The following is a 23,675-nucleotide window of genomic DNA, read 5'->3' on the forward strand; positions in this document are numbered from 1 at the left end:
AGAACTGTACACAGTACTCCAGCTGTGGCCTAACTAGCGTTTTATACAGCTCCATCATATGCCTCGGCTAATAAAGGCAAGTATCCCATATGCCTTCCTAACCACCTTATCTACCTGTGCTGCTACCTTCAGTGATGTATGGACAAGTATACCAAGGTCCCTCTGACTTTCTGTACTTCCTAGAGTCCTACCATCCATTGTATATTCCCTTGCCTTGTTAGTCCTCCCAAAATACATTACCTCACACTATTCAGGATTAAATTCCATTTGCCACTACTCCGCCCATCTTACCAGCCCTTCTGTATCTCCCTGTAATCTAAGGATTTCCTCCTCACTATTTACAACACCACCAATTTTCATGTCATCTGCGAACTTACTGATCATACCTCCGATATTCACGTCTAAATCATTAATGTACACAACAAACAGCAAGGGTCCCAGAACCGGTCCCTGTGGTACACCATTGGTCACAGGCTTCCAATCGCAAGAACAGCCCTTGACCATTACCCTCTGCCTCCTGCCACTAAGCCAATTTTTGATCCAATTTGCCAAATTGCCCTGGATCCCATGGACTCTTACCTTCTTAACCAATCTCCCATGCGGGACCTTATCAAAAGCCTTACTGAAATCCATGTAGACTACGTCTACTGCTTTACCCTCATCGGCACATCTAGTCACCTCCTCAAAAATTCAATCAAGTTAGTTAGACACGATCTCCCCCTGACAAAGCCATGCTGACTATCCCTGATTAATCCCTGCCTCTCCAAGTGGGGATTAATCCTGTCCCTCAGAATTTTTTCCAATATTTTCCCAATCACTGATGTTAGACTCACTGGCCTGTAATTACCTGGTTTATCCCTGCTACCCTTCTTGAATAATGGTACCACATTCACTGTCTTCCAGTCCTCTGGTACCTCTTTTGTGGCCAGAGAGAGGATTTGAAAATTTGTGTCAAAGCCCCTGCTATCTCCTTCCTTGCCTCACATAACAGCCTGGGATACAGCTCATCTGGGCCTGAGGATTTATCCATTTTTAAGCCCACTAAAACAGCTAATATTTCCTCCCTTTCAATGCTAATATGTTCAAGTATATCACAATCCCCCTCCCTGATCTCTACACCTACATCGTCCTTCTCCATAGTGAACACTGATGAAAAGTAATCATTTAAAACCTCACCTATGTCCTGCGGCTCCACACACAGATTGCCACTTTTGTTCCTAATGGGCCCTACTGTTTCCCTGGTTAACCTCTTACCCTTAATATACATCCCCAGCATATACACCCGACTAAGCCAGCGGCACCTGAGATGGCTTGGCCATGTGAGCCGCATGGAAGATGGCAGGAGCCCCAAGGACACATTGTACAGCGAGCTCGTCACTGTTATCAGACCCACCGACCGTCCTTGTCTCCACTTTAAGGACGTCTGCAAACACGACATGAAGTCCTGTGACATTGATCACAAGTCGTGGGAGTCAGTTGCCAGTGATCGCCAGAGCTGGTGGGCTACCATAAAGGCGGGGCTAAAGCGTGGCGAGTCAAAGAGACTTAGCAGTTGGCAGAAAAAAAGACAGAAGTGCAAGGGGAGAGCCAACTGTGTAACAGCCCTGTCAACCAATTTTATCTGCAGCACCTGTGGAAGAGCCTGCCACTCTAGAATTGGCCTTTATCGCCACTCCAGGCGCTGCTTCACAAATCACTGACCACCTCCAGGCGCTTACCCATTGTCTCTCGAGACAAGGAGGCCAAAGATGAGATGCGATGAAGATAATATACTTATAAAACACCTTGGGATTTTCTTTTATCTGGCCTGCCAGTGGTTTTTTTCATGCCCCCTCTTCGCTCACCTAATTACTTTTTGAAGTGCCACCCTACACTTTCTATACTCCTCTACTGCCTCCACTGTTTTCAATGCTTGGGATCTGCCATAAGCCTCCTTTTTTTTTTCCTGATCCAATGCTCTATATCCCTTGACATCCAGGGTTCCCTGGGCCTGTTCGTCCTACCCTTCACCTTAACGGGTACATGTTGGCTCTGAACTCTCACTATTTCCTCTTTGAATGACTCCCACTGCTGTGATGTAGACTTTCCTACAAGCAGCTGCTCCGAGTGCACTTTGGCCATATTCTGTTTTATCATATTGAAACCGGCCTTCCCCCAATTCAGTACCTTTATTTCTGGTCCATCTTTGTCCTTTTCCATAAGTACCTTAAATCTTACAGCGTTATGGTCACTATCCCCGAAATGCACCCCCACTGACACTTCTACCACTTGTCCAGCTTCATTCACTAGGATTAGGTCCAGTCCTGCCCCTTCCCTTGTAGGACTTTCTACATACTACATTCTGCATGGGGAGGCGGTAGCATCGTGGTATTGTCACTGGACTAGTAACCCAGAGACCCAGGGTATTGCTCTGGGGACATGGGTTCAAATCCCACTACAGCAGAAGGTGGAATTTGAATTCAATTCATAAAAAATCTGGAATTAAAAAAAAAGCTAGTCTAATCTAATCTAAAAAGCTAGTCATCTAATGATGGCCATGAAACCATTGTCAATTGTTGTAAAAATCCTTCTGGATCACTAATGCTGAAGGCTAATTATAATAATATGAGGCAGAAACTGAAGAATTTCGATTAGGGGCAGCTGTTTGAGGGTAAATCAACATCTGACATGTGGGAGTCTTTCAAACATCAGTTGATTAGAATCCAGGGCCAGCATGTTCCTGTGAGGAAGAAGGATAAGTTTGGCAAGTTTCGGGAACCTTGGATAACAAGGGATATTGTGAGCCTCGTCAAAAAGAAAAAGGAAGCATTCGTAAGGGCTGGAAGGCTAGGAACAGACGAATCCCTTGAGGAATATAAAGAAAGTAGGAAAGAACTTAAGCAAGGAGACAGTAGGGCTAAAAGGGGTCATGAAAAGTCATTGGCAAACAGGATTAAGGAAAATCCCAAGGCTTTTTATAAGTATATAAAGAGCAAGAGGGTTACCAGGGAAATGGTTGGCCCACTCAAGGACAGAGAAGGGAATCTATGTGTGGAGCCAGAGGAAATGGGTGAGGTACTAAATGAGTACTTTGCATCAGTATTCACCAAAGAGAAGGACTTGGTGGATGATGAGCCTAGGGAAGGGAGTGTAGGTAGTCTGGGTCATGTCATTATCAAAAAGGAGGAGGTGTTAGGCGTCTTGCAAAGCATTGATGTAGATATGTCCCCAGGGCCTGATGGGATCTACCCCAGAATACTGAGGGAGGCAAGGGAAGTAATTTCTGGGGCCTTGACAGAAATCTTTGTATCCTCATTGGCTACAGGTGATGTCTCAGAGGACTAGAGAATAGCCAATGTTGTTCCTTAGTTTAAGAAGGGTAGCAAGGATAATCCAGAAAGCTATAGGCAGGTGAGCCTTACATCAACTGCACTACCCTCTTCTACACACCTGGTCACATGCTCAAAATATTCAATCGAATTTTTTAGGCATGACCTCCCTCTGACAAAGCCATGCTGACTATTCTTAATCAAATTTTGCCTCTCCAAGTGGTTATAGATTCTCTCCTTCAGAATTTTCTCCAATAGTTTCCCTACCACTGTCAAGTGCCAGGCAATGACCATCTCAAACAAGAGAGAATCTCTTCCGAAGAAGGGTCACTGACCCGAAACGTTAACTCTGCTTCTCTTTCCACAGATGCTGCCAGACCTGCTGAGTGAATCCAGCATTTCTTGTTTTTGTTTCAGATTTCCAGCATCCGCAGTATTTTGCTTTTATATAAGAGAGAATCTAACCATCTCCCCTTGACATTCAGTGGCATTACCATCGCTGAATGCCCCACTATCAACATCCTAGGGGCTACCTTGGACCAGAAACTGAACTGGAGTAGCCACATAAATACTGTGGCTACAAGAGCAGGTCAGAGGCTCGGAATCCTGCGGCGAGTAACTCACATCCTGACTCCCCAAAGCCTGTCCACCATCTACAAGTCACTAGTCAGGAGTGTGATGGAATACTCTCCACTTGCCTGGATCGGTGCAGCTCCAACAACACTCAAGAAGCTCGACACCCATCCAGGACAAAGCAGCCCGCTTGATTGGCACCCCATCTACAAACATTCACTCCCTCCACCACCGACGCACAGTGGCAGCAGTGTGTACCATCTACCAGATGCACTGCAGCAATGCACCAAGGCTCCTTAGACAACACCATCCAAACCCGTGACCTCTACCACCTAAAAGGACAAGGGCAGCAAATGCATGGGAACACCACCACCTGCAAGTTCCTCTCCCAAGTCACACACCATCCTGACTTGGAACTACATTGCCGTTCCTTCACTGTCGCTGGGTCAAAATCCTGGAACTCCCTTCCTAACAGTACCGACCCCACATGGACTGCAGCGGTTCAAGAAGGCAGCTCACCACCACCTTCTCAAGGGCAATTAGGGATGGGCAATAAATGCTGGCCTGGCCAGCGACACCCACATCCCATGAATGAATAAAAAAAAATACTGGCTCAAAAAGCTCTCCTGCATGCATTTTAAGAATTCTGCCCCTTTTAAGCCTTTTGCACTCAGGCTATCCCAATTAATATTGGGGAAATTGAAATCCCCTACAATTATTACCCTATTATTTTCACACCTCTCAGAGATTTGCCTACATATCTGCTCCTCTATCTCTTCCTGACTGTTTGGAGGCCTGTAGTAGACACCCAGCCAAGTGATTGCCCCCTTTTTGTTTTTAAGTTCTACTCAAGCGGCCTAATTTTAGGAACTTTCTAAGATGTCATCCCTCCTTACTACAGTAATTGACTCCTTGATCAACAGGACATTGCCACCTCCTCTTTTACCCCCTCCCCTGTCGCGCCTGAAGATTCTATACCCTGGAATATTGAGCTGCCAGTCCTGTCCCTCCCTCAACCATGCCTCTGTGATAGCAATCACATCAAAATCCCAAGTGCTAATCAACACCCTCAATTCGTCTGCCTTACGAGTAAGACTCCTTGCATTGATGTAGATGCAATCCAACCTTGCATTTTCCCTTGTGCCTTACCAGGTCTATATTTGCTCTGCCTTCCAGGCAGACTCAGTTTCTGTTCTATATTACCCGCTACTTTACCTCCACTCTGTATCCCATCACCTTGCCAAATTAGTTTAAAACCCCCCCCCAACAGCACTAGCAAATCTCCCAGCAAGGATGCTTGTCCCATTCCGGTTCAGGTGCAACCCGTCCAACTTGTACAGGTCCCACCTTTGCCAGAAACAGACCCAGTGATCCCGGAAACTAAAGCCCTCCCTCTTGCACCATCTCCTCAGCCACACATTCATCTGCTCTATCCTCCTATTTCTATTATCACTAGCATGTGGCATCGGGAGTAATCCAGAGATTACAACCTTAGAGGTCCTGCTTTTTAATCTGCTACCTAGCTCCCTAAATTTTTGTTGCAGGACCTCATCCCTTTTTCTACCTATGTCGTTGGTATCAATGTGTACCACGACCTCTGGCTGCTCACCCTCCCCCTTCAGAATGTTCAGCAGCCACTCCGTGACATCCTTGACCCTAGCACCAAGGAGGCAACATACCATCCTGGAGTCACGTTTGTGGCCACAGAAACGCCTATCTGTACCCCTCACAATAGAATCCCCTATCACTATAGCTCTTCCACTCCTTTCCCTCCCCCTGCTATGCAGCAGAGCCATCCTTGGTGTCACGAACCTGGCCGTTGCTGCTTTCCCCTGGGAGGTCATTTACCCCCCCCCCCCCAAACAGTATTCTAAGCGGTATATCTGTCAAGAAGGTAAGAGCCCATGAGATCCAGGGCAATTTGGCAAATTGGATCCAAAATTAGCTTAGTGGCTGGAGGCAGAGGTTGACGGTCGAGGGTTGTATTTGCGATTGGAAGCCTGTGACCAGTGGTGTACCGCAGGGATCGGTGTTGGGACCCTTGCTGTTTGTAGTGTACATTAATGATTTAGACGTGAATATAGGAGGTATGATCAGTAAGTTCGCAGATGACACGAAAATTGGTGGTGTTGTAAATAGTGAGGAGGAAAGCCTTAGATTACAGGACGATATAGATGAACTGGTAAGATGGGCGGAGCAGTGGCAAATGGAATTTAATCCTGAGAAGTGTGAGGTGATGCATTTTGGGAGGACTAACAAGGCAAGGGGATATACAGTGGATGGTAGGACTCTAGGAAGTACAGAGGGTCAGTGGGACCTTGGTGTACTTGTCCATAGGTTATTGAAGGCAGCAGCACAGGTAGATAGTGGTTAGGAAAGCATATGGGATACTTGCCTTTAATAGTCCAAGCACAGAAAATAAGAGCAGGGAGGTTATGATGGAGCTGTATGAAAGGCTAGTTAGGCGACAGCTGGAGTACTGTGTCCAGTTCTGGTCACCACACTATAGGAAGGATCTGATTGCACTGGAGAGGGTGCAGAGGAGATTCACCAGGATGTTGCCTGGGCTGGAGCATTTCAGCTATGAAGAGAGACTGGATAGGCTAGGGTTGTTTTCCTAAGAGCAGAGAAGGCTGAGGGGAGACCTGATTGAGCTATACAAAATTATGAGGGGCATAGATAGGGTAGATAGGAAGAAATTTTTTCCCTTAGCGGAGGTGTCAATAACCAGGGAGCATAGATTTAAGGTAAGGGACAGGTGGTTTAGAGGGGATTTGAGGAAAAAAATTTTCAGCCTGAGGGTGGTTGGAATCTGGAACACACTGCCTGATGGGGTGGTAGAGGCAGGAACCCTCACAACATTTAAGAAGTATTTAGATGAGCACTTGAAATGCCATAGCATACAGAGCAACGGGCCAAGTGCTGGAAAATGGGATTAGAATAGATAGGTTCGATGGCCGGCGCGGACATGGTGGACTGAAGGGCCTGTTTCTGTGCTGTATAACTCTGTGACTCTCTGAGATGCTGCAAGACCTGGACAACATGCAGGCTTGGGCTGATAAATGGCAAGTAACATTCGCCACACTAGTGCCAGGCAATGACCATCTCCAACAAGAGAGAATCTAACCATCTCCCTTTGACATTCAATGGCATTACCAACGCTGAATCCCCCACTATCAACATCCTAGGGTTACCGTTGATCAGAAACTGAACTGGACCAGCCACATAAATGCTGTGGCTACAAGAGCAGGTCAGAGGCTAAGAATTCTGTGGCAAGTAACTCCCCTCCTGACTCCCCAAAGCCTGTCCACTATCTACAAGGCACAGTCAGGAGTGTGATGGAATACTCTCCACTTGCCTAGATGGGTGGAGTTCCAACAACACTCAAGAGGTTCGACACCATCCAGGACAAAGTTTGATTGGCATCCCATTCACCACCTTCAACATTTACTCCCTTCACACTGCTGCCACCGTGCATTGGTGGTGAACCTAATGCAAGATGCACTGCAGCAACACACCGAGTCCAGTGTCCAGAGCCTTTTGGGGGAGAGAGTTCCAAATTTCAACTACCATTTGCGAGTAGATGTGCTTGCTGACGTTACCCTTGAATAGCCTAACTCTAATTTTAATATTGTATCCCCTTTTCCTGGATTTCCCCAGCAACAGAAATACTTCGTCATTTTAACTCATCAGATTTGCCCTCATCCTTCTATATTCTAGGGAACAGAAGCCTAGTTTGTGTAACATTTTAAGTCCCGGTATCATTCCGGTGAATCTGTGCTGCACCCTTCCTTCCTGAGGTACGGTACCAGGAACTGAAGAGATTTTTTTAGGGCCGGAGATGGGTGGGGAGAGGTGGAGAGATTTAGGGAGGGAGTTCCAAGGTCTGTTAGCATGGTTGAGGAAGAGAAGGGGGCTAGAATGCACGAAAAGGCCAGAATCACGGAAGGGCAAGGCCATGGAGATGAGGAACATGATGATGTAAAATTTCATGTGTTGGATGAAGGGGAGGCAGTGCAGGTCTGTGAGCACAGGGCTGTTGGGTGAGCGGGATGTAGTGTGGGATGGGATATGTATTTTGGATGAGCTGAAGTTTTTCGAAGGGTATAGCATGGGAAGCTGGCCAAGGGAGTATTGGAAGAGTCGAGTCTGAAGTTAATGGACATGAGTGTTTCAGGGGTTGAGGTAGGAGCAGGTGTACATAGTGTTCTGGAGGTGGTCTTTGTGATGGGTGGATATTGGGCTGGAAACTCAGCATGGTGTTGGGATAGGATGCCAAGCTTGTGAACAGTCTGGTTTAGTTTACAAGATTGGAGGGACAGGATAGGATCACTGGAAAAAGAATGGAGCTTGTGGCGAGTGCTGAAGTCTCTCGTTTCCTGCTTCCCATACAAGCTTGGTGATGCTATCCAGAGACAATTAAAGGGCAGCAGTGTACTTGTAACCTACAAGGAATCATAGTAAAACATGGACTGCAGTATGAAGAGGCCTTGAATATTCAGTCTAATTAGGTGTCGACAGTGGTTTAGCAGTTGGGCTGAAGCCCCGTTTTTTGTAGAAAAATATCATAACTCCATGGTATCGTCAATATCCAAGAGTGGATCCACTGAAAGCAAGGGGAATTACAAAATGGGACTGCAGGCCCCTGGGATAATGTGTTCCCAGCCTAGGGGAGGTTCCAGTCCCATGGGGCCCTGGGAAAGTGCGTTCGTTCAAGGAGAGTTTCAGTCCCACAGGACCTGAGGAAAGTGTGCTCCAGTTCAGGAGAGGTTCTGGAACAACGGGGCCCTGGGAAAGTGCTCCTAGTCCAGGAGAGGTTCTGGAGCCTTGGGAAAGTGTAGGCTGGAGATGTAGTTTGGATAAATGTTGCAGGACAGAAGTGTAATTGAGCACCAGTAATGCAAAGCTGTTCACCAGATGGTTTCATTTTTGTTTTTTGCCCCCTCAGGGTACAGGTGAGAGATCGAGAGATTAAAGTTAACATCTTTGATATGGCAGGTCATCCTTTCTTCTATGAGGTAGGTAAGATAGATAAAGATTGTGCATTTGTATGGCTGCTTTCACCTCCAGGGGTGACCGAAGTATAGTCACTATTGTGTAGGCAAATGCACGAGCCGGTTTGCACACAGCAAGGTCCCATAGCTTGCAATGAGATGACCGGTTCATCTGTTTTAGCTGTTGGTTGAGGGATAATTATGGTCACCAGGAGAACTCTCCTGCTTTTCAAATAGTGTCATGGGATCTTTGACATTAAAATTACACAGATATTTTATCAGAGCTGGCTGTTCAGCCTAGCAAGTCCTTGTTGGTGGTTATCCTCCACACGAGCAGTATCCTAATCCTGTGTACCCATCTTATCCCTTTATCTCCCATTCCATCAACTGCCTCTCTAACCTGTGCTTAAATATTGACCTGATCTCTGCTTCAATCACTAACTGTGGGAGTAAGTTCCAAAGCCTCATAATTATCATTTTTTTTACAAAGCTTATCCTGCTTTCTGTCTTATTTAATCTTGTATCTATCATCCCAGTTCAAGACTGGAATCGTTCTGTCTCCTTTATCTTATCCCTTCATAATTTTAAACATCTCTGTCAAATTATCCTTTTATCTGCCTTCTAATCAAAACAACCCCAATTTTTCAAGTCTTCTGTTTATTCCCATCACAGAATCACAGAGTTGCAGAACTATTACTATCGTATTTGCACCAGCTCGCTCAACAAGCAGTACACTTAGTGCCATTCCCCCGCCTTCTCCCGAAACCCTGCACATTCTTCCTTTTCAGATAACTGTCTAATTCCCTTTAGAATGCCTCGATTGAACCTGGCTGCACCAAGCTCTCAGGCAGTGCATTCCAGACCTTAACCACTCACTGCATGAAAAAGTTTTTCCTCATGTTGCTTTTGTTTCTTTTGCCAATTACTTTAAATCTGTGCCCTCTTGTTCTCAACCCTTTCACAAGTGGAAACAGTTTCTCTTTATCTACTCTATCCAGACCACTCATGATTTTGTATATCTTTATCAAATCTCCTTTCAGCCGTCTCTTCTCCAAGGAAAACAGTCCCAACTTCTCCAATCTGTCTTAACAATTGAAGTTACTCATCCCTGGAACCATTCTTGTGAATCCTTTCTACATTCTATCCAATGCCCTCACATCTTTCTTAAAGTGTGGCGCTTAGAACTGGACACAATACTCCAGCTGAGGCCAAACTAGTGCTTATATAAGTTCACCATAACCTCTTTGTTCTTGTACTCTTATGACCCAATTAATAAAGCCCAGGATACTGTATGTTTTATGAACCACTCTCTCAACCTATCCTGCCATCTTCAATGACTTATGCACATCCCCACCATTCTCCTACCACCTACCTACACTAGGGGCAATTTACAATGGCCAATTTACCTAACAACCTGCAAGTCCTCCTTATCAATTACAAGGACGCAAGAGGGCACTGGCAAGCAAGAATTTGGTTTAAAGTGTGTCTACTTCAACGCCAGGAGCATCCGGAATAAGGTGGGTGAGCTTGCAGCATGGGTTGGTACCTGGGATCTCGATGTAGTGGCCATTTCGGAGACATGGGTAGAGCAGGGGCAGGAATGGATTTTGCAGGTTCCGGGATTTAGATGTTTCAGTAAGAACAGAGAAGATGGTAAAAGAGGGGGGGGTGTGGCATTGTTAATCAAGGAGAGTATTACAGCGACAGAAAGGACGTTTGAGGACTCGTCTACTGAGGTAGTATGGGCCGAGGTTAGAAACAGGAGAGGAGAGGTCACCCTGTTGGGAGTCTTCTATAGACCTCCAAATAGTTCCAGAGATGTAGAGGAAAGGATAGCGAAGATGATTCTCGACAGGGGCGAGAGTAACAGGGTAGTTGTTATGGGGGACTTTAACTTTCCAAATATTGACTGGAAATACTATAGTTCGAGTACTTTAGATGGGTCAGTTTTTGTCCAGTGTGTGCAGGAGGGTTTTCTGACACAGTATGTAGACAGGCCAACCAGGGGCGATGCCACATTGGATTTGGTACTGGGTAATGAACCCGGCCAGGTGTTAGATTTAGATGTAGGTGAGCACTTTGGTGATAGTGATCACAATTCGGTTAGGTTTACCTTAGCGATGGGCAGGGACAGGTATATACCGCAGGGCAAGAATTATAGCTGGGGGAAAGGAAATTATGATGCGATTAGGCAAGATTTGGGATGCGTAGGATGGGGAAGGAAACTGCAGGGGATGGGAACAATCGAAATGTGGAGCTTATTCAAGGAGCAGCTACTGCGTGTCCTTGATAAGTATGTACCTATCAGGCAGGGAGGAAGTTGTCGAGCGAGGGAGCCGTGGCTTACTAAAGAAGTTGAAGCGCTTGTCAAGAGGAAGAAGAAGGCTTATGTTAGGATGAGACGTGAAGGCTCAGTTAGGGCGCTTGAGAGTTACAAGCTAGCCAGGAAGGATCTAAAGGGAGAGCTAAGAAGAGCAAGGAGAGGACACGAGAAGTCATTGGCGGATAGGATCAGGGAAAACCTTAAGGCTTTCTATAGGTATATCAGGAATAAAAGAATGACTAGAGTTAGATTAGGGCCAATCAAGGATAGTAGTGGGAAGTTGTGTGTGGAATCAGAGGAGATAGGGGAAGCGTTAAATGAATATTTTTCGTCAGTATTTACAGTAGAGAAAGAAAATGTTGTCGAGGAGAATACTGAGATTCAGACTACTAGGCTAGATGGGATTGAGGTTCACAAGGAAGAGGTGTTAGCAATTTTGGAAAGTGTGAAAATAGATAAGTCCCCTGGGCCAGATGGGATTTATCCTAGGATTCTCTGGGAAGCTAGGGAGGAGATTGCAGAGCCTTTGTCCTTGATCTTTATGTCGTCATTGTCGACAGGAATAGTGCCGGAAGACTGGAGGATAGCAAATGTTGTCCCCTTGTTCAAGAAGGGGAGTAGAGACAGCCCTGGTAATTATAGACCTGTGAGCCTTACTTCGATTGTGGGTAAAATGTTGGAAAAGGTTATAAGAGACAGGATTTATAATCATCTTGAAAAGAATAAGTTCATTAGCGATAGTCAGCACGGTTTTGTGAAGGGTAGGTCGTGCCTCACAAACATTATTGAGTTTTTCGAGAAGGTGACCAAACAGGTGGATGGGGGTAAAGCAGTGGATGTGGTGTATATGGATTTCAGTAAGGCGTTTGATAAGGTTCCCCACGGTAGGCTATTGCAGAAAATACGGAAGTATGGGGTTGAAGGTGATTTAGAGCTTTGGATCAGAAATTGGCTAGCTGAAAGAAGACAGAGGGTGGTGGTTGATGGCAAATGTTCATCCTGGAGTTTAGTTACTAGTGGTGTACCGCAAGGATCTGTTTTGGGTCCACTGCTGTTTGTCATTTTTATAAATGACCTGGAAGAGGGTGTAGAAGGGTGGGTTAGTAAATTTGCGGATGACACTAAGGTCGGGGGAGTTGTGGATAGTGCCGAAGGATGTTGTAGGGTACAGAGGGACATAGATAGGCTGCAGAGCTGGGCTGAGAGATGGCAAATGGAGTTTAATGCGGAAAAGTGTGAGGTGATTCACTTTGGAAGGAGTAACAGGAATGCAGAGTACTGGGCTAATGGGAAGATTCTTGGTAGTGTAGATGAACAGAGATATCTTGGTGTCCAGGTACATAAATCCCTGAAAGTTGCTACCCAGGTTAATAGGGCTGTTAAGAAGGCATATGATGTGTTAGCTTTTATTAGTAGGGGGATCGAGTTTCGGAGCCACGAGGTCATGATGCAGCTGTACAAAACTCTGGTGAGACCGCACCTGGAGTATTGCGTGCAGTTCTGGTCACCGCATTATAGGAAGGATGTGGAAGCTTTGGAAAGGGTGCAGAGGAGATTTACTAGGATGTTGCCTGGTATGGAGGGCAGGTCTTACGAGGAAAGGCTGAGGGACTTGAGGTTGTTTTCGTTGGAGAGAAGGAGGAGGAGAGGTGACTTAATAGAGACATATAAGATAATCAGAGGGTTAGATAGGGTGGATAGTGAGAGTCTCTTTCCTCGGATGGTGATGGCAAACACAAGGGGACATAGCTTTAAGTTGAGGGGTGATAGATATAGGACAGATGTTAGAGGTAGTTTCTTTACTCAGAGAGTAGTAGGGGCGTGGAACGCCCTGCCTGCAACAGTAGTAGACTCGACAACTTTAAGGGCATTTAAGTGGTCATTGGATAGACATATGGATGAAAATGGAATAGTGTAGGTCAGATGGTTTCACGGGTCGGCGCAACATCAAGGGCCGAAGGGCCTGTACTGCGCTGTAATGTTCTAATTCTAAAAAATCCTTCTAATGTATTAATTACCTCTTCTTTCACAGTGGCCTGGGTAGCATCTTCTTCCTTGGTAAAGACAGATGTAAAGTATTCGTTTAATACCTCAGCTATTTCCCCTACCTCCATGTGTAAATCTCCTTTTTGGTCCCTAATTGGCTCTACTCCAACTTTTGCCACCTTTTATACTACTAATTTGCCCATAGAAGACTTTGGGATTTCCTTTTATGTTAGCTACCAGTCTGTTTTCATACTTCCTCTCTGCTTCTCTTATTTGCTTTTTCACTTCCCTCTGAACCTTCTATATTCAGCCTGGTTCTCCATTGTATTATCCACCTGACATCTGTCATAAGCACACTTTTTCTTCTTCATCTTAATATGTATCTCTTTTGCCATCCAGGCAGCTCTGGATTTGTTTGCCCCATCTTTCCTTCATGGGAATATACCTTGTCTGTGTCTGAACTATCTCTTCTTTGAAGGTAGCCCATTGTTCAGTTACCATTTTTCCTGCCAACTTGTTGTCCCTTCCTTCCTGGTTTACCTGACTTCATTTCTTCATAATGCACTTGGGGAGGGCAAACAAAGTGAGGGAATACACAATAAACGAAAGGATATTGAGAGGGGTAGAAGCAGTGAGAGACCTTGGAGTGCATGTCCACAAGTGTCTGAAGGTGGCAGGACAGGTAGACAGAATAGTGAAGAAGGCCTATGGAATGTTTCCCTTTATTGGCTGAGGTATAGAATACAAAAGTAGAGATGTAATGCTGGAACTGTATAAAATGCTGGAGTATTGCATACAGTTCTGGTCACCACATTACAAGAAGGACATGGTTGCTATGGAGAGAGTACAGAGGAGATTCACAAGAATGTTGCCAGGGCTTGAAAATTGCAGCTGTGATGAAAGATTGAATCGGCTAGAGTTGTTTTCCTTAGAACAGAGGAGGCTGAGGGGTGACTTGATTGAGGTGCACAAAATTATGAAGGGCCTAAATAGAGTAGACAGGAAGGACCTGTTTCCCCTAGCGGAGAGGTCAATTACTAGGGGGCACAGATTTAAGGTGAACGGTAGAAGGATTAAAGGGGACATGAGGAAAAACCTTTTCACCCAGAGGGTGGTGGGTGTCTGGAATTCACTGCCAGGATTGGTGGTGGAGGCAGAAACCCTCAACTCATTTAAAAGGTACCTGGACATGCACCTGAAGTGCTGTAACCTGCAAGGCTATGGACCAGGTGCTGTAAGGTGGGATTAGATTGGGCGGGTAGTTTTTTCGGCCGGTGCAGACACGATGGGCTGAATGGCCTCCTTCTGTGCCGTAAATTTTCTATTATTCAATGTATCGATTCTTCCAGTTTATTAGCTGCTACCCCATTCAGATGTAACCTATCTTTGCGGAATAGCGCTCATCTTCCTTACAACTGGTGGTAATGAGCCATTAGTTGGAAGGCCTGTTATTTTGTGTCCAGCTATGGCTCAGTTGGTAGCATTCTCAACTCTGAGTCACAAGGTTCTTGGTTCAAGTCCCACTGCAGGGCTTAAACACAAAAATCAAGGCTGGCACTCCAGTGCAGTACTGAGGGAGTGCTGCTCTGTTAGAGGTGCCGCCTTTCAGATCAGATATTAAACCGAGGCCCCATCTGCTGTTCAGGTGCTTGTAAAAGATCCCATGGTGCTATTTTGAAGAAGAGCAGGGAAGTTAGCCCCAGTACCCTGGCCAATATTTATCCCTCAATCAACATCATAAAAACAGATTATCTGGTCACTATCACATTGCTGTTTGTGAGAGTTTGCTGTGTGCATACTGGTTGCCATGTTCCCTGCATTACAATAGTGATTACACTTCAAAAAGTACTTCATTGGTTGTAAAGCACTTTGAGACGTCTGGTCATGAAAATGGCTATATAAATGCAAGTCTCTATCTCTATCTCCCCTGCCCCCTCCCTCCCTGCTTTGTGCTCCCAAATACTCCCATTCTGGACTGCAAAAGATAACACTCACTCATCTATCGGGACCCCCATTTCCACTGCTAATGTTAGTAGCACTGCTTGGTTTAAATTGCTTGATTTTTAGTCATGGTTTTGTTCGTAACAGGTGCGCAATGAGTTTTACAAAGACACTCAAGGGGTGATCCTTGCCTATGATGTCGGACAGAAGGACTCCTTCGATGCGCTGGACACTTGGCTCGCTGAGATGAAGCAAGAACTGGGGCCTCATGGGAATATGGAAAACATTGTGTTCATTGTCTGCGCTAACAAGGTAACAAGTCATTGAGCCAGCTGGTTTCGCTCTCTATTCAGACTTTGGACAGTGCAGAGGGAGCTTTACTCTGTATCTAACCCATGCTGTACCTGTCCTGGGAGTGTTTGGGACATGGGGTGCTTGGAATGAAAAATATTGCTTTCTCTGGTGCTCACCTTCCCATTTCAGCACGAAAGGAATCGAAGAAATGAAAGCCTCTGCCTAATGTGTGTGGAATGGGCATCATTTTCCTGTTCTTATGTTGTGTGATTTTTCTTGCCGTAGGTTGACTGTGGGAAACGGCGTGTGGTCGATGAGAGCGAGGGGCGGCTCTGGGCAGAGAGCCGGGGCTTCCACTACTTCGAAACGTCAGCGCAGTCTGGAGAGGGCATCAACGAGATGTTCCAGGTACCCACGTAGGGTGGAGTTGTTCCCACAGTGCCAGTGACTAGAGGAAAGTTGGAGAGGTATCTGAGGCTGAGGAGCATTTGGGAGCAGGGAGCCACAGATTGTGGGTGGCCTATTCATGTGTCTGTGATCAGAGGGCATTCACATTCCCTACTTTGGGCATAATACAGAATCCCATTCCCATATAAGCATGTCCCCTTGCTCCCCTCCCCCTGTCTATGATTCCCAGGAGCGGGGTGTCTGGGCAGCACTGTGACCCATGGGAGCGTCACGCTGTGATTCCCAGGAGCAGGGTTTTGGGCAGCATTGTCATCCTTGGCAGCTCCATGCCGTGATCCCTGGGAATGGAGTGTCCGGGCAGTGCTGTGACCCTCGGAAGTGGGGGATTTGGGCAGTGCTGTGATCCTCGGAAGTGGGGGATTTGGGCAGTGCTGTGATCCTCGGAAGTGGGGTATTTGGGCAGTGCTGTGATCCTCGGAAGTGGGGTATTTGGGCAGTGCTGTGACCCTCGGAAGGGGGTATCTGGGCAGTGCTGTGACCCTCGGAAGTGGGGTATCTGGGCAGTGCTGTGATCCTTGGAAGTGGGTTAACTGGGCAGTGCTGTGACCCTCGGAAGTGGGGTATCTGGGCAGTGCTGTGACCTTTGGAAGTGGGGTATCTGGGCAGTGCTGTGACCTTTGGAAGTGGGGTATCTGGGCAGTGCTGTGACCCTCGGAAGTGGGGTATCTGGGCAGTGCTGTGACCTTTGGAAGTGGGGTAGCTGGGCAGTGCTGTGACCTTTGGAAGTGGGGTATCTGGGCAGTGCTGTGATCCTCGGAAGTGGGTTAACTGGGCAGTGCTGTGACCCTCGGAAGTGGGGTAACTGGGCAGTGCTGTGACCTTTGGAAGTGGGGTATCTGGGCAGTGCTGTGACCTTTGGAAGTGGGGTATCTGGGCAGTGCTGTGACCCTCGGTAGTGGGGTATCTGGGCAGTGCTGTGATCCTCGGAAGTGGGGAATCTGGGCAGTGCTGTGACCATTGGAACTGGGGTATCTGGGCAGTGCTGTGATCCCAGGAAGTGGGGGATCTGGGCAGTGCTGTGATCCCAGGAAGTGGGGCATCTGGGCAGTGCTGTGATCCCAGGAAGTGGGGTATTTGGGCAGTGCAATGATCCTCGGAAGTGGGGTATCTGGGCAGTGCTGTGATACTCGGAAGTGGGGTATCTGGGCAGTTCAATGATCCTCGGAAGTGGGGTATCTGGGCAGTGCTGTGATCCCAGGAAGTGGGGAATCTGGGCAGTGCTGTGAGCCTCGGAAGTGGGGTATCTGGGCAGTGCAGTGATTCTCGGAAGTGGGGCATCTGGGCAGTGCTGTGATCCCAGGAAGTGGGGTATCTGGGCAGTGCAAGGATCCACGGAAGTGGGGTATCTGGGCAGTGCTGTGATCCCAGGAAGTGGGGTATCTGGGCATTGCTGTGATCCCAGAAAGTGGGGAATCTGGGCAGTGCTGTGATCCCAGAAAGTGGGGTATCTGGGCAGTGCAATGATCCTCGGAAGTGGGGTATCTGGGCAGTGCTGTGATCCTCGGAAGTGGGGTATCTGGGCAGTGCTGTGATCGCAGGAAGTTGGGTATCTGGGCAGTGCTGTGATCCCAGGAAGTGGGGTATCTGGGCAATGCTGTGATCCCAGGAAGTGGGGTATCTGGGCAGTGCTATGATCCTTGGAAGTGGGGTATCTGGGCAGTGCTGTGATTCTCGGAAGTGGGGTATCTGGGCAGTGCTGTGATCCCCGGAAGTGGGGTATTTGGGCAGTGCTGTGATCCCTGGAAGTGGGGTATCTGGGCAGTGCTGTGAGCCCAGGAAGTGGGGTATCTGGGCAGTGCTGTGATCACAGGAAGTCGAGTATCTGGGCAGTGCTGTGATCCCAGGAAGTGGGGTATCTGGGCAGTGCTGTGATCTCAGGAAGTGGGGTATCTGGGCAGTGCTGTGATCCCTGGAAGTGGGGTATCTGGGCAGTGCTGTGATCCCTGGAAGTGAGGTATCTGGGCAGTGCTGTAACCTTTGGAAGTGGGGTATCTGGGCAGTGCTGTAAACTTTGGAAGTGAGGTATCTGGGCAGTGCTGTAACCTTTGGAAGTGGGGTATCTGGGCAGTGCTGTGATCCCAGGAAGTGGGGTATCTGGGCAGTGCTGTGATCCCTGGAAGTGGGGTATCTGGGCAGTGCTGTGATCCCTGGAAGTGGGGTATCTGGGCAGTGCTGTGATCCCTGGAAGTGAGGTATCTGGGCAGTGCTGTAACCTTTGGAAGTGGGGTATCTGGGCAGTGCTGTAAACTTTGGAAGTGAGGTATCTGGGCAGTGCTGTAACCTTTGGAAGTGGGGTATCTGGGCAGTGCTGTGATCCCAGGAAGTTGGGTATTTGGGCAGTGCAGTGATTCTCGGAAGTGGGGTATCTGGGCAGTGCTGTGATCCTCGGAAGTGGGGTATCTGGGCAGTGCTGTGATCCCAGGAAGTTGGGTATTTGGGCAGTGCAGTGATCCTCGGAAGTGGGGTATCTGGGCAGTGCTGTAACCTTCGGAAGTGGGGTATCTGGGCAGTGCAGTGATTCTCGGAAGTGGGGTATCTGGGCAGTGCTGTGATCCCAGTAAGTGGGGTATCTGCGCAGTGCTGTGATCCTCGGAAGTGGGGAATCTGGGCAGTGCTGTGATCCCTGGAAGTGGGGAATCTGGGCAGTGCTTTGATCCCAGGAAGTGGGGTATCTGGGCAGTGCTGTGATCCTCGGAAGTGGGGTATCTGGGCAGTGTTGTGATCCTCGGAGGTGGGGTATCTGGGCAGTGCTGTGATCCTCGGAAGTGGGGTATCTGGGCAGTGCTGTGATCCCAGGGAGTGGGGTATCTGGGCAGTGCTGTGATCCCAGGGAGTGGGGTATCTGGGCAGTGCTGTGATCCCAGGAAGTGGGGTATCTGGGCAGTGCTGTGATCCTCTGAAGTGGGGTATCTAGGCAGTGCTGTGATCCCAGGGAGTGGGGTATCTGGGCAGTGCTGTGATCCCTGGAAGTTGGGTATCTGGGGAGTGCTGTGATCCCAGGAAGTGGGGTATCTGGGCAGTGCTGTCATCCCAGGAAGTGGGGTATCTGGGCAGTGCTGTGATCCTCGGAAGTGGGGTATCTGGGCAGTGCTGTGATCCTCGGAAGTGGGGTATCTGGGCAGTGCTGTGATCCCAGGAAGTGGGGTATCTGGGCAGTGCTGTGATCCTCGGAAGTGGGGTATCTGAGCAGTGCTGTGATCCCAGGGAGTGGGGTATCTGGGCAGTGCTGTGATTCCAGGAAGTGGGGTATCTGGGCAGTGCAGTGATCCTCGGAAGTGGGGTATCTGGGCAGTGCTGTGATCCCCGGAAGTTGGGTATCTGGGCAGTGCTGTGATCCCAGGAAGTGGGGTATCTGGGAAGTGCTGTGATCACAGGAAGTGGGGAATCTGGGCAGTGCAGTGATCCTCGGAAGTGGGGTATCTGGGCAGTGCAGTGATTCTCGGAAGTGGGGTATCTGGGCAGTGCTGTGATCCCAGTAAGTGGGGTATCTGCGCAGTGCTGTGATCCCTGGAAGTGGGGAATCTGGGCAGTGCTTTGATCCCAGGAAGTGGGGTATCTGGGCAGTGCTGTGATCCTCGGAAGTGGGGTATCTGGGCAGTGCAGTGATCCTCGGAGGTGGGGTATCTGGGCAGTGCTGTGATCCTCAGAAGTGGGGTATCTGGGCAGTGCTGTGATCCTCGGAAGTGGGGTATCTGGTCAGTGCAGTGATTCTCGGAAGTGGGGTATCTGGGCAGTGCTGTGATCCTCGGAAGTGGGGTATCTGTGCAGTGCTGTGATGCCAGGAAGTGGGGTATCTGGGCAGTGCTGTGATCCCAGGGAGTGGGGTATCTGGGCAGTGCTGTGATCCCCGGAAGTTGGGTATCTGGGCAGTGCTGAGATCCCAGGAAGTGGGGTATCTGGGCAGTGCTGTGATCCACGTAAGTGGGGTATCTGGGCAGTGCTGTGATCCTTCGGAGGTGGGGTATCTGGGCAGTGCTTTGATCCCAGGAAGTTGGGTATCTGGGCAGTGCTGTGATCCTTCGGAAGTGGGGTATCTGGGCAGTGCTTTGATCCCAGGAAGTTGGGTATCTGGGCAGTGCTGTGATCCTTCGGAAGTGGGGTATCTGGGCAGTGCTTTGATCCCAGGAAGTTGGGTATCTGGGCAGTGCAGTGATCCACGTAATTGGGGTATCTGGGCAGTGCTGTGATCCACGTAAGTGGGGTATCTGGGCAGTGCAGTGATCCCAGGAAGTGGGGTATCTGGGCAGTGCTATGATCCTTGGAAGTGGGGTATCTGGGCAGTGCTATGATCCTTGGAAGTGGGGTATCTGGGCAGTGCTGTGATCCACGTAAGTGGGGTATCTGGGCAGTGCTGTGATGCCCGAAACTGGGGTATCTGGGCAGTGCTGTGATCCCAGGAAGTGGGGTATCTGGGCAGTGCTGTGATCCCAGGAAGTGGGGTATCTGGGCATTGCTGTGATCCTTGGAATTTGGGTATCTGGGCAGTGCTGTGAGCCTCGTAAGTGGGGTATCTGGGCAGTGCTGTGATCCCAGGAAGTTGGGTATCTGGGCATTGCTGTGATCCCAGGAAGTGGGGTATCTGGGCAGTGCTGTGATCCCAGGAAGTGGGGTATCTGGGCATTGCTGTGATCCCAGGAATTTGGGTATCTGGGCAGTGCTGTGATCCCAGGAATCTGGGTATCTGGGCAGTGCTGTTATCCCAGGAAGTGGGGTATCTGGCCAGTGCTGTGATCCCAGGAAGTTGGGTATCTGGGCAGTGCTGTGATCCCTGGAAGTGGGGTATCTGGGCGGTGCTGTGATCCCTGGATGTGGGGTATCTGGGCAGTGCTGTAACCTTCGGAAGTGGGGTATCTGGGCAGTGCAGTGATTCTCGGAAGTGGGGTATCTGGGCAGTGCTGTGATCCCAGTAAGTGGGGTATCTGGGCAGTGCTGTGATCCTCGGAAGTGGGGAATCTGGGCAGTGCTGTGATCCCTGGAAGTGGGGAATCTGGGCAGTGCTTTGATCCCAGGAAGTGGGGTATCTGGGCAGTGTTGTGATCCTCGGAGGTGGGGTATCTGGGCAGTGCTGTGATCCCCGGAAGTGGGGTATCTGGGCAGTGCTGTGATCCCAGGGAGTGGGGTATCTGGGCAGTGCTGTGATCCCAGGGAGTGGGGTATCTGGGCAGTGCTGTGATCCCAGGGAGTGGGGTATCTGGGCAGTGCTGTGATCCCAGGAAGTGGGGTATCTGGGCAGTGCTGTAATCCTCTGAAGTGGGGTATCTGGGCAGTGCTGTGATCCCAGTGAGTGGGTATCTGGGCAGTGCTGTGTTCCCTGGAAGTTGGGTATCTGGGCAGTGCTGTGATCCCAGGAAGTGGGGTATCTGGGCAGTGCTGTCATCCCAGGAAGTGGGGTATCTGGGCAGTGCAGTGATTCTCGGAAGTGGGGTATCTGGGCAGTGCTGTGATCCTCGGAAGTGGGGTATCTGGGCAGTGCTGTGATCCCAGGAAGTGGGGTATCTGGGCAGTGCTGTGATCCTCGGAAGTGGGGTATCTGGGCAGTGCTGTGATCCCAGGGAGTGGGGTATCTGGGCATTGCTGTGATCCTTGGAATTTGGGTATCTGGGCAGTGCTGTGAGCCTCGTAAGTGGGGTATCTGGGCAGTGCTGTGATCCCAGGAAGTTGGGTATCTGGGCATTGCTGTGATCCCAGGAAGTGGGGTATCTGGGCAGTGCTGTGATCCCAGGAAGTGGGGTATCTGGGCATTGCTGTGATCCCAGGAATTTGGGTATCTGGGCAGTGCTGTGATCCCAGGAATCTGGGTATCTGGGCAGTGCTGTTATCCCAGGAAGTGGGGTATCTGGCCAGTGCTGTGATCCCAGGAAGTTGGGTATCTGGGCAGTGCTGTGATCCCTGGAAGTGGGGTATCTGGGCGGTGCTGTGATCCCTGGATGTGGGGTATCTGGGCAGTGCTGTAACCTTCGGAAGTGGGGTATCTGGGCAGTGCAGTGATTCTCGGAAGTGGGGTATCTGGGCAGTGCTGTGATCCCAGTAAGTGGGGTATCTGGGCAGTGCTGTGATCCTCGGAAGTGGGGAATCTGGGCAGTGCTGTGATCCCTGGAAGTGGGGAATCTGGGCAGTGCTTTGATCCCAGGAAGTGGGGTATCTGGGCAGTGCTGTGATCCTCGGAAGTGGGGTATCTGGGCAGTGTTGTGATCCTCGGAGGTGGGGTATCTGGGCAGTGCTGTGATCCCCGGAAGTGGGGTATCTGGGCAGTGCTGTGATCCCAGGGAGTGGGGTATCTGGGCAGTGCTGTGATCCCAGGGAGTGGGGTATCTGGGCAGTGCTGTGATCCCAGGGAGTGGGGTATCTGGGCAGTGCTGTGATCCCAGGAAGTGGGGTATCTGGGCAGTGCTGTAATCCTCTGAAGTGGGGTATCTGGGCAGTGCTGTGATCCCAGGGAGTGGGTATCTGGGCAGTGCTGTGTTCCCTGGAAGTTGGGTATCTGGGCAGTGCTGTGATCCCAGGATGTGGGGTATCTGGGCAGTGCTGTCATCCCAGGAAGTGGGGTATCTGGGCAGTGCAGTGATTCTCGGAAGTGGGGTATCTGGGCAGTGCTGTGATCCTCGGAAGTGGGGTATCTGGGCAGTGCTGTGATCCCAGGAAGTGGGGTATCTGGGCAGTGCTGTGATCCTCGGAAGTGGGGTATCTGGGCAGTGCTGTGATCCCAGGGAGTGGGGTATCTGGGCAGTGCTGTGATCCCAGGAAGTGGGGTATCTGGGCAGTGCAGTGATCCTCGGAAGTGGGGTATCTGGGCAGTGCTGTGATCCCCGGAAGTTGGGTATCTGGGCAGTGCTGTGACCCCAGGAAGTGGGGTATCTGGGCAGTGCTGTGATCACAGGAAGTGGGGAATCTGGGCAGTGCAGTGATCCTCGGAAGTGGGGTATCTGGGCAGTGCAGTGATTCTCGGAAGTGGGGTATCTTGGCAGTGCTGTGATCCCAGTAAGTGGGGTATCTGGGCAGTGCTGTGATCCTCGGAAGTGGGGAATCTGGGCAGTGCTGTGATCCCAGGAAGTGGGGAATCTGGGCAGTGCTTTGATCCCAGGAAGTGGGGTATCTGGGCAGTGCTGTGATCCCAGGAAGTGGGGTATCTGGGCAGTGCTGTGATCCTCGGAAGTGGGGTATCTGGGCAATGCTGTGATCCTCGGAGGTGGGGTATCTGGGCAGTGCTGTGATCCTCGGAAGTGGGGTATCTGGGCAGTGCTGTGATCCTCGGAAGTGGGGTATCTGGTCAGTGCAGTGATTCTCGGAAGTGGGGTATCTGGGCAGTGCTGTGATCCTCGGAAGTGGGGTATCTGGGCAGTGCTGTGATCCCAGGGAGTGGGGTATCTGGGCAGTGCTGTGATCCCAGGGAGTGGGGTATCTGGGCAGTGCTGTGATCCCCGGAAGTTGGGTATCTGGGCAGTGCTGAGATCCCAGGAAGTGAGGTATCTGGGCAGTGCTGTGATCCACGTAAGTGGGGTATCTGGGCAGTGCTGTGATCTTTCGGAGGTGGGGTATCTGGGCAGTGCTTTGATCCCAGGAAGTTGGGTATCTGGGCAGTGCTGTGATCCTTCGGAAGTGGGGTATCTGGGCAGTGCTTTGATCCCAGGAAGTTGGGTATCTGGGCAGTGCTGTGATCCTTCGGAAGTGGGGTATCTGGGCAGTGCTTTGATCCCAGGATGTTGGGTATCTGGGCAGTGCAGTGATCCACGTAATTGGGGTATCTGGGCAGTGCTGTGATCCACGTAAGTGGGGTATCTGGGCAGTGCA

At 49.6% G+C, this 23,675-nt stretch overlaps 1 protein-coding gene across 3 annotated transcripts in view; it reads left to right on the forward strand.

The window, feature by feature from the left end:
* The window catches only part of LOC137366357 (dnaJ homolog subfamily C member 27), an 84,264-nt gene that overhangs the window by 34,288 nt on the left and 26,301 nt on the right, over positions 1–23,675 (forward strand). For all 3 annotated transcript variants that reach the window (XM_068028258.1, XM_068028259.1, XM_068028260.1), the window contains exons 3-5: positions 8,830–8,899; positions 15,273–15,437; positions 15,705–15,827. In XM_068028258.1, coding sequence (XP_067884359.1) covers positions 8,830–8,899; positions 15,273–15,437; positions 15,705–15,827 — 358 coding nt within the window. The remainder of the gene's footprint in view (positions 1–8,829; positions 8,900–15,272; positions 15,438–15,704; positions 15,828–23,675) is intronic.

This window comes from Heterodontus francisci, unplaced genomic scaffold, assembly GCF_036365525.1.
Source record: "Heterodontus francisci isolate sHetFra1 unplaced genomic scaffold, sHetFra1.hap1 HAP1_SCAFFOLD_377, whole genome shotgun sequence".
NCBI lineage: Eukaryota > Metazoa > Chordata > Chondrichthyes > Heterodontiformes > Heterodontidae > Heterodontus > Heterodontus francisci.